The sequence below is a fragment of the Glycine soja genome, chromosome 20 (genome assembly GCF_004193775.1).
Source record: "Glycine soja cultivar W05 chromosome 20, ASM419377v2, whole genome shotgun sequence".
Classification (NCBI taxonomy): Eukaryota; Viridiplantae; Streptophyta; class Magnoliopsida; order Fabales; family Fabaceae; genus Glycine; species Glycine soja.
The window spans coordinates 2,480,046-2,491,903 of record NC_041021.1 but is presented as its reverse complement, the minus strand read 5'-3'; the positions used below and the strand labels follow the sequence as shown (position 1 = coordinate 2,491,903).

Below are 11,858 nucleotides of genomic sequence, written 5' to 3'. Positions count from 1 at the left end.
GAGTCCAACACCTGAATAAAAAATAAACACTGGAAAACAAATCGTGGACCGCATCAACAAAAAAATCCCACAAAGGGACCACAACCATCTGCCATGGTAATATAAAGAAAACTTCAATAAAATAACCTAACTTACTTGCAAAAATATTGACGTTCCATCTCCCTACAACTATTGTGATCCACACGTGCAGAAAGTAACAAACCTTCCACACCTCCCCTCGTTCATAAACCAAGTGATGACGACTTCCACTAAAATGGAAGCCCAAATTCTCAAGGAAAACCACCGTCAACAATGACCGCCAACACCTCATGCGTCTCAGATAAGCTTAGGGACTTTTAATTTGCTTCGGGTAATTACCAAGGTTGAGGTAATTACCACACTCGGTTAAAATGACGCACCGACATAATTGGGAGACTAAATTCATGAATAAATTTGAAGGAAACTAAAATCGAAATTGGAGACAACTAAAGAAACCAAAAATATAATTTTGCCTATAAGTTTTAAGCGCTTTATGTTTTTGAAATTTTTTATTAACTTATCCTAATAACCTATTTGTAGTAAAGCATTTAAAATAGGCTAATAAATATATAATTTAATACATCACAAGAAAACATAAAACTACTATAAAATCCAATATACATTAACACATGAACTTTTTGTTTACTACATATATTTGTATATTTTATAGAAATACAATCATGTAATAGAAAATCGGAGCACATACGGTCTATAACAATTATAAGACCAGGCCCCACCGTAGCCCAATGGGCTACAAACGCCTCAGGATCAGGCAACAAACCCAAAACTACAAAACGTCTGAAACTACAACATGATGATACATCCATTCCTCACACTTCTCATAAAAACAAAAAACATAGTGATACATTGTATATGCCTATCTTGTCCTATGACTCTAGGGACAATCATAGTGATTCCACTTAGAATCTTTGCTTAGTAATTATTTTTTATTTTTTTGTGCATATAGTAATTTTTTTGCTCTAAAAGCAACTCTCTGGTTGAACCGAACCCAATGCTGCTCCACCAGCATGGTTGCACGAAGCTAGGGCTGGTTGGTTCTTGTAAGTGAGCTTCACATCCTCTAACTTTATCCCATTACATGGGTACTTGGAACTGCAATCAAATTTCACAGCAACATGGGTGGCAGATGTTCCATGAATGTCTTGGTATGTCACATCACTCACTTTGACTCCAGAAGCCTGTTACATTAATTTATTTGGGTATGAAAAATAATAATCAAACATTAAAAACAAAATCAGCTCATTTTTATCATAATGATTTTCCGATTCATTTTAGGATGTGGCTGGAAGAATTTATTTATACTCTTCCTCCGTTTTCTTTTATAAGAATATTATATATATATATATATATATATATATATATATATATATAATTTTTTTATTTTTAAATATAAATAAAATTTAACCACTTTCATATTATTTAATGTATGTTCAAAATACCCTTCATTTAATAAAGGAGTTTGTGCTTAATATCAATTAACTTTCAATAAAGGATAATTTAGGAAAAAAGTTGTTTTTTAATTAAAAATAACACAATTTAATGAATTAAACTAATTTTCTTAATAAATATGAGAATTTAATAGTGATGCCCTCATTGTGCAAAATAATTTTTACACAGTCACCAAATCACAAATTCACAATTAATCATTAATAAGACTTTTAAATTATTTATCTTAAAAGTCAAAGTGAATTGTGATTAAATGATAATACAAGTTTTTTACACTATGTATAATCCTTTTTCCCTAGGTGTGATATAAGTTTTTTTTTTCTTATAAAAGTGAAGGGAGGGAATATTCTCTAATGGGAATTGGAGTTTCATATTAACTTATCATGTATATAAAACCAATTTAATCTTATTTCTACTTGAATTATAAAAGTGACTTATTCATAACAGCTTACTATATGATAATAGTTATTCAATAAGTGTTTAATTAACTGAACTATATATATCCAAAGAGGCCTAATAGTTATTCAACTTTTTTTCTTTTCTTAACCTCAGGGTCCAGGAGATACTACAACCTCTAGGCCCATTAGAAGCCTATATGAGATCTTAAACTAATAAATGTGTTGTTCCAAATTCCAATTTACATACCTGATCGGGGCAGCCCTTGTTATTTGGGCAGTAATTTTGGTCAATTATAACGGGGTTTTCAACATTGACCATGATTGCGTCTTGGAAAAGGACGTTCCTCACAAATCCGTTACTGGGTCTCCCCCATGTCTTTATTCTAACACCATTTTGAGTCCCAGTAAATGTAACAGTTTTAACTGTCACATTTTGTACACCGGCTTCCTTCAAATCCTTTCCCAAGCTTCCAATGCTGCAAAATCCAATCAACAATTTCAACTATTAACATTATCATAAAGATAATAATAATAAGTATGTCAACACCTATAATCCGCTAATAACACGGAACAACATTCTTAAATGCATAAAGGTCTTAGATTCAAATCTCATTTTGGTCATTAACAAAAAATATTACCTTATTCCATGTCCTGGTCCACAAGCAATGTTTTCAATCCACAAGTTAGTGGTTCCGGGACCGACGGAGATGCAATCATCGCCGGTCCGGATTTTTGAGTTGAGGATGGTGATGTGGGACGACATTTGTACATGGATGCCGTCAGTGTTGGGGCTGTTTCCGTCGGCCAGGACCTTCACTCCTTGCAGCTTCACGTTCTGGCATCCATTGAACACTATGTGGAACATTTGACTGTTCATTGAGGTCAACCCACCGATGGCAATGTTATTGGAGTTGGTGAACGCCAGTGTCTAAACACACAACATAACAAAACTACGGTTAGCTCAAATTCTCCTTTACTTTATAAAATTTACGAATAATTAATTTATTGCATACAAAGAGCCAAGAGAAACATGGTGTTTAGTAGACTTGGTTTAATAATAGTAATAAGAATATTAAATATTGTAGAATTGATGTAGAAATTACATTATGAAATGATTAATTTAGATGGACGAGTTCTAAATTAATTAATTAATACTAAAATTATCAATTTTATTATATATGCATGAGAAGAAAAAATAGTATCTATCACAAATTCACAAATTGTCATATATAATAGATTTATTGATTTTTTTTACAATAATTAATTTAAAAAGCATATTAACCGTACGTAGAGTTAAACTCAATAAATGATTGGTCGAGTGTAAGAAAATCATTTTATAATAATAATAAAATATTAATAATAATAATAATAATAATAATAAAATGATCTTTTGTGGTTTTAATGGCACTACAAGGAACATCCTTTATATTATTATTCGACATTCATATATCTTTTGATTTTGATGTATTATATTTAGATTGAATGTGCAAGCCAGTCTCCTAACGTGTAACAAAAAAAAACGTCTCTTATAACGTAGATAATACAATTGTATGTTAAAAAGAAAATGGGTGAGAGGCAAATTATCAATAAGTCCATGCCCCACATACATGCAGCATCATTTTTTTCTAGCAAACTAACCACATAACCTTTAGTTATTTATCAATTACTTGTATGGCATATACAGTGACTAACTCCTCGTTTGATATTTGCTTCAACTTCTTCTGGCTAGCAACCATAACCTATTATTATTTATTAGTAATTATTATTATTAGTATGTTATGACTAACTCCTCGCTTGATATTTGCTTCAACTTCTAGCAACCACACTGAGCAGTTGCAAACCGTTCCATGAATTAATCTCCCCCACTAAACAAACTCTCGCTAATTAATCACCAAGTCCAACTCCACCTCCAACATCAAATTAAAAAATAAAAATGGGAGCAAGTAGTTAATTGTGTCAACGATAATATATGTTCAATGCATGAAATTGAAATTAATTAATTAATTAAACATACCGTGGCTCCGCTGGGGCAGTTTCCTCTGCCGGAGTTCTTGCAATCCCACAAGGCAGTGCCTTGGCCGTCAAGCACCCCGCCGCGAATCGAAACGCCGTCGACACGCTCGAATTCCAACCACGTACCGGCGCTTCCGGTGACACTATAATCCGAAGGAGCCACCAAAGTGCCATCAATGGTTATAGAAATACCCTTGTTGTTACATTTCCCATTGAAAGTCACACTTTTAAGCAAGAATTTTCCTTGTGGCACGTAAATTGAGGCAGGGTTGGTAGAAGCACAAGCTTTGGACCATGCATTGAGAAATGCCTTGGTTGAGTCCGTTTTGCCATCGGATTTGGCTCCAAAATTGACCACATTGTAGGTGGCTCCAAATGCAACGGATGAACACAACCAACAACCTAAGATCACACGAAGGGTAATAAGAAGACTAGGACTAGGTTTTGGTGTTGGGTTTGTCATTTTTTTTTGGAAATTTTGGTTAAGTGTTGAAGATGATTTGATTATGAACGTGGGAGTAGTGATGAGAGAAGTTGGAAGATATTGGAGTGGTGCAAGTGGTGAAGAAGGAGGTGTGAGATGGGAGTTGGAACGGTCTGTGAAGGGTATTTATAGCTAAGGATTTGAGGGCAACGCATTGTGCAGGTTATTTAGTTTGTTCCATGTCTTGTCAATTAGTACTATAAAAATATATGATATTTTATGTACTAAAAAAAATGCTATGATATTTTATGTAACAAGGAATAAATAATTGAACGTCTTAAATGAAATGGAAAGAAAGTAAAAGTCGTGCCGAACTTTTGAGTTAGATAAGAGGGCCTGTTTTACCGGAAGTGACCTTTGCGTGCTCCTTTCCTTTTTTTAATTGTTTCATTATCTTAATTTCCTTTTATCGCTTTTAACATTTTTCGGAAGAGGCAAAGAAAGAGAGGTTAATTTAATTTAATCCAGTGAATGGTTACTGCAACATTTATGATTTATCTTCTGTATGTGTCAAAAGTACTGTTTCATGAAGGTTGATTAAAATGAGACATCAAAATGTGGTTTCTTCTTGTTTTGAGGTTTATACAAATACTGTAAGAACTAATTTTTAACTGATATTTTAGTATATACATTTTAAACAAAATATAGAGATATGAAAAGTCATACAGTATGTTCAATAAACGTACATTATATTTATTACGTTCCATTAATATAATATTTAATGTTATTCGACCATCAATTTATTTAAAATATATTAATTGTAGTGTTTATTACATATAACATAACTAATTAAATATTAATATAATATTTGATCAAATAAAATAATATGGTTGAATATTACATTCATTATTTTTCTCAATGCAACAATTAATTAGAAATCTTGAATAGACATTATAATAATAAATTAATACTAATATAAAATTGAAATTAAGACTAAATTCTATTTTTAACACTTATTTTCAAGTTCATTTTTACTTTTATATATATATATATATATATATATATATATATATATATATATATATATATATATATTATATGTAAATACCAATAAGTCATTTATGCCTTGTAGATATTCTGCGTCAATATGATAATATAAAAAATAGATATAGATGTTATAGACATAAATAAGTTTAATTTTATAAATAATTAGTTAATTGGTTAATAACATAAAATAAATATTTTTCTTTCATATAAAAATATTCTCATTAAATGATATAACACTAAATATTAATGCGAAGCTCTTTTTACTTTTATAATATATTAAAATTAAGTCGATTAAATTTATGGTTAGATTAAAAAAAAATTATCCATAATTTATGGTTAGATTAAATAAAGTTGATCAATATCTTTATAAAATAAACCTTTAAGACCATTACTTTTTTATTTATTATTTAGGCAAATGCATTGGTTTAATTCAAGGGTTGCATCACAAAGGTCTACCAAAAAGGAAGACTTAGCTAACAATAAATGAAGGCGAAGTGGAGGAAAGATCGAAGAGAGATGAAAATATAGAAAGTACTGACTTATCTATTGTATTTCTATGTGGCCGTGTGGAGAATATGTAATTATATACGGTTCTATTCTATTAATTACTACTAATGAGAAAAGGGAGCGAATCATGTTGAGGGAGAAGAAAACAATGAGCATATTTAGGACATATCTTGCAAGATAGTGTGATGTGCTGGTATATGGTAATTGCTACTAATTAGATTGGAAAGTGGGAGATGAAGGAAAAACTTTAGTTGTAAATATCGGAGAACAAATAGTAGTTTTACTATATATTTCTTTCGGTTTTGAATATAAAAAATATTTTTTTTATTTTTTTATTTTAAATATAAATAAATTTTAATTATTTATGTTTTATTTAATAAGATTATTTTTAAAATACTATTCATTTAAGATATTTTTAATAAAACAAGCTAAAAACTGAAAACATACTGAAAATTGAAAAAATAACTTATTATAATAAAAGTGTTCAGTAAAATAAGTTATTGAAATAGTTAAAAAAATGAAAAAAATAATAAAATCATGATGTATCTAAAACAGGTAACAATAAAAAATAAATAAATATATTGAAGATAAAAATGAAAAAAATATGGTCACGTTTGACAAAATATTTTAGTTAATTTCTAATCTTTTTTACTGGTTGAAAAACTTAATTGATTATTCAGTAATCAAAATTTTTATAATAGTTTCTGATAAGTTTTTATTTCTTTGAAACGCTACTTGAAATAACTTTTTTTAACAAAAATTAGTTTTTTACTTAGCTTTTTATACTTTTTTTCATTTTTATCCTCGATATTTATTCATATTTTTTGTTACCATTTTTTAAATAAATTATTATTATTATTATTATTATTTTTCAATCATTTTATATTTTTTATCTACTTCGATACTTAATTTTATTGAATATTTTTAATTTAATAAATTAATTTTTTAATTTCTAATTAATTTTTTAGTCAGTTTTATCTAACATAACCTAAGTAGCATTTAAAAAATTATTAGAAATTACTTAGAAATTTCTAAAAAAAAATTGTTTACTTAAAACAAAATAAACTTTTCTAGTAAAAAATAATAAAAAGTTAACTAAAATATTTTGTCCAACATGACCAAAGATTTTTTTATGTATGACATCAAAATTTAATGAAAGATAATTTAAAAAATATATATTTTTAATTAGAAACAACATGAAATTATATTATTTTTAATAAATAAACGTGATATATATAATTTTTTCAGTACTGATAACTTATAAGAAAGACTGAAGGAAGTATGTATGATTGCTTGAAATTCAAAAGAAAAAATTAGACATTATTTCATTACGACAAAACAAGGAAATCACCAATAATGTGATGTGGCATTCGTATTTCGTAGGTTGCGGACATGGCATCTAGTTAAAAAGCCTAAATCACGCCATCATTTCATACTCATTTTCCGGAGTTAACGTAGTGTATATAATCATATACTATAATTCAAATATACTCTAACTACATATGAGATTCTGTCTCGTGCACACACTGTATACTCCAATAGTTCAATGAGTATTCGACAGTATTATATTGGTAAAATAAAATCGACAGTGTTATGGAAGCGGAAGTTTGATTCTTGAATGTGTTTGCAGGGGAGAATTTTGTTGAAAGAGATAAAAAAATATGTTGAAGAAGATATTTTAGTTAGTTTTATATTTTTATTATTAGTTAAAAAAATTATTTGAATATTTAGTAAATAAAGTTTTTTTATAATTTTTTAGTAATTTTTAATGATTTTTTTAGATGTTACTTGAAGTAATTTTTAGTTTTTTATATTTTTTTAATTTTTAATATATTTATCAATTTTTTAAAAATAAATTATGATTATATTATTTTTTAATCATTTTAAACTTTTTAACTAATTTTATCAAATACTTATAAGTTAATTTTTTAATTATGAACTAACTTTTTAATTTTCATTAATTTTTTTAAACAGCTAAAATTAATTGAAAAATTAGTTGAAAAGTAAAAAATTATAGATTAAACGAAGATATGAAGTTGACTAAATGATTAAGGAAGAAAGAAATGAGAGAAAAATTATGGATTCGATCCTAATAATAAAATTAATATTATAATGATGAATATTTGTTCATAAAAAATTAGAATTAAACAAAAATAAATATTTAACCAGAATAATATTGAAAGACTTGGGTGAACACATAATTAATGGATTTCGAGATGACAAAGTGGAGTATGCATGTTTCTGGTTGAGCATTGGCGAGCGATTAACTCGCTAGGATTCATACTCACATTGTCCGAGGAATAACTTACGCTGCAAGATCTACAGACGCTTGAATCTTGATATTCACATTATTCCTTATGGATAAGCTTTTTCTACATGTTTGGGATTGTTTCATGGAAACTAGAGAATGTGTGGTCCAATATTTTACTCCTATAAGTTATTCTAGTGGATTTTTATGCGAGCAAAATTTTGACTCTACATCACATTCTCTCTGCTTCTCAATTGTACCATCCTATAACGGATCAAATTAAATTTTTTTTAATGTAAAATGATGAGAGAATTCAAGGTAATCAGATCGGTTCTGAGATTTTTTTTTCATGGATAAACCCAGAAAATTATGCCCTTATAATCTTTTGAATATTGTTTCTCTTGCATTTTTCGTTGCAAAATTATTAATAATACGTTTGTAATTATTTAAAAAAAATATTTTTAATAGAAATCAATATAAGACTATTTAATTAATCTACCTTTTGAAATATAAGAAAGAAAGAAAAACCGGTTCACGTCCATTAAGAAAATAAGTTAACTTAATTATTTTTTATAATCTTTAAAAGAAAAATAATCATCAAGCACGTAGATCAACTAACATTTAAGTTAAGTTGTTTCAGCTTAATGAGAGATCTTAAATTCAAGTCTTAAATATACAAATGTGTTAAATACTTAGAAAAATAATTTTACCACTCATAAGGATCCTAACCAAGTCAAATATGATGGTCTCCTGTAAAAAAATATATGCGATATAAAAAAATCAATTCGTTTCCTAAAGTATCCACATTTGATTGCATAGGACTAAAATGACACCTGAGATTTAGACAAAAAAGAAATCAATCCATTTGCTAAAGTATCCACATTTAATTGCATAAGATTAATAAAGAAAAGATTGTTAGAAATAAAACTTCAATTAATGATATTTTAGAGATGGTACCACTAAATAAGAGAGAATTAATTAAAATTTGTTTATATTTTAGTTTATCACAGATTTTTTTCTTCTTCTTATATTTTAGTCCGGAGGCAGCGTAGATAACAATATAGGATTTTAATCATTTCTATTTTAATAAACTCCTTTTGGTAAATGCCACAATAACAAAAATAATTAATATTATTTTATAAGTTGTACGTGCCTTTGAAAAACAATTAAATATTTTCAAAGAATGCAATATCATAAAATTTTATTTTGATTCAATTGTTGAAACATGTCTAATGTCTTTTAATTCTTCAAATAGAATTCATCATTAAGATCATAAGAATTGTGATATTTTAAATGAGTTTCAATTTTTTTTATTTTCGTTTTTTAAGAACTTGAAATATCACCTATTAGTTAACTAATTAATGGTAATTATTACTCTAAAAATTACTGCTAATTGTTCTATCTTCATAAATTTTTAATATAATTTATTAAATTATATATTTTTAATAGTTATATAACCTAAATAAAAAAAATGGTGCCCTCTACAAATGAACCTTGGGCGGGTTTGCTCATCTCGACCGTGCTTAGCACCACCACCGAAGATAATTAGAAATTGTAACAGATAATGGATCTAATTAGTACTAGCAAAAATTACTCACAGGTCGAGTAGAATAATTATTTGCTTAATATAGATATGAATACAACTATACAAGTACATTTTTTTTTTCATAAGTTATATGTATCTTCTACTTCTTTTAGGGGCAATTCTATTCAAATCTGGTATGATTACTCTAATCAACAAAATTCTTTCTCTAAATACTTAAGACAGACAGATACATATCAATTCTTGAACCCAAGATAAATAATTAAATTGAAACAATCATATATAAGTTGATTCAAATAGTCAATAATATACATTGTATGAACTTTAATGAAGATGGATATGTAAATATGGATATCCTAATATTCACCTCAATTACAAAATAACTCAAGATCAAGTTTGTAAACAGAAAATATATTTACATGTTACTATGATTGTGGTGTAATCTTTGTAATTTTTTTAATTCTTGTGAATTGAAAGAAGATCATGTGACAGGATTTATAATAATTTAACTATCATGTCATTTAAAATGACGGTATTGCGTGCGCATGCAGGAGATGAGCCGCTATATATCAGATATTTGAGAGGGCTCACATGTTCTGTTTGGAGATGAACTTTGTCTGCGGCAAAGCATATAAGCCACATCGATCACATCAAAATTCTTGTGTGTATAATCGTTTTGTTGGCGTTCAAATTGATACTATACGTACATACGCAAGCTTGTTTCAGGGTTCCTTGTTTAAGGCAATTATAGTTTGTGGAGCCATGTGATTTTCGTTGACTAGCTCCGTAGCTCGCAAATATAGCACTAGTCTATATATTATAGGTTTGGACACATGATCTTCGGAAGTTCAATTGCACCCATGTTTTCCCTTGATAAGTGTTCATCAAAATTCATTTATGATATATGCATAACATATCTCGTATATATGCTTCAATTCAAGACTTGATTATGACTTGCCACTATTTTTGATTTTGAAAGTTGATAAATAGTATGAACAGTGTGACTCTATGGATTGTCCACGTTGATTTTTCATAATTTGCTCAAAGGAAAAGAATTTTAATTGATAGAAGTAAAGAGCAGATCGAAATTCCTTTTTTAATTAGTTTGGCCAATTTTGTTTTAATCATTACACAAAAAATTATATAGCCTGTTCAATCCTTTTTCAATTACATTTTTTCTATCTAAAATTCAATCATAAAATCTTACTTAAGATATTCAAACCTAATTTCACTTGTACAAACTTAACATTAGTCACTATTAAATTTTGTTTTAATTCTTGTGTACAAATTTTTTAACACTATTATATTATAATATTCTTTAATGGTGAAGATTGATTTGAATTTCTTTTTTACGTGCGCATCAAAACTAAATATAATTATGTTCATATAAAATAAAATAAATAAAAAAGTATTGAATGTAATTTTCTTCAATTAAACACTGTCTGATTTTTTTCTTCAATTAACTTTTATTCATCTATCCGTGTATGGTCATGCATATTCTTGTTTGTCAGTCTATCCTTTTTATCCCTTTTCATACTAAAATTATTTTGTAGGAAATATCATTTATGCATGTTTGATTTTTTCAATCAATCTCCATGTTGGTTTTTGCTAGGTTTTGAATTTCAAGGAACCTCGTCAAGATCTCTACCCAATGTTACCAATAAAAATGGAATTTGAGTCACAAAATCAAAATAGAAGTCATTTATTTGGGGGGATATTACATATACACAGATGCATGTTTCTCATGTATTAATTCACACGTACACTTTTTTTTGTCAATTCTAGGAATTCGTAACACTTGCAGCACTTGTAAACAAGTACAATAGATCTTCATCACTGTTCAAGGTAGGAGTCGATCGAAGTGGGTTAGGTGTCGTTACCGAAAGAATGTGTTACTTTTTGTTGAAGACAAATCCCAAATAGTGGTAAGTCAATTGCGTGCTGTAAGCATGCATGCTTGATTATTGATCCTGGGAAGAAAATAATAACCATTAATTAGCACTGTTCAATGTTCAATTGAAGCTCACCTTAATTTCTTATATCTATAATTGACCATACTGTTCATAATGCTTACCACGTGGGGGTTTCTTCGTACTATAACCTATACAAGCTAGATGCATGCATGAACTATGGGAAGTTAATTGCTTAATCTATCGTAGGAATATGCCGCAAGTTTCATTGAGACCTTATGTA

General features: G+C 28.2%; 1 protein-coding gene across 1 annotated transcript; it reads right to left on the bottom strand.

The window, feature by feature from the left end:
* Window positions 1-619: 619 nt before the first annotated feature.
* LOC114402816 (polygalacturonase-like) lies at window positions 620-4,521 on the bottom strand. The gene is made up of 4 exons (XM_028365499.1): window positions 3,898-4,521; window positions 2,522-2,811; window positions 2,131-2,359; window positions 620-1,217 (listed from the first exon to the last, which is right to left on the bottom strand). Exons 1-4 carry the CDS (start codon window positions 4,357-4,359, stop codon window positions 999-1,001), a joined length of 1,200 nt encoding a protein of 399 aa, XP_028221300.1. The 5' UTR covers window positions 4,360-4,521; the 3' UTR covers window positions 620-998.
* Window positions 4,522-11,858: the final 7,337 nt, after the last annotated feature.

What these genes read in the sequence shown, in the direction of transcription:
- LOC114402816 (XM_028365499.1), bottom strand. Translation starts at nt 4,359, where the DNA reads ATGACAAACCCAACACCAAAACCTAGTCCTAGTCTTCTTATTACCCTT. An exon ending in ACTGCCCCAGCGGAGCCACG is followed by an intron (nt 2,812 to 3,897) that starts GTATGTTTAATT and finishes TTGTGTGTTTAG; the next exon opens with ACACTGGCGTTCACCAACTC. An exon ending in GGACCAGGACATGGAATAAG is followed by an intron (nt 2,360 to 2,521) that starts GTAATATTTTTT and finishes TGGATTTTGCAG; the next exon opens with CATTGGAAGCTTGGGAAAGG.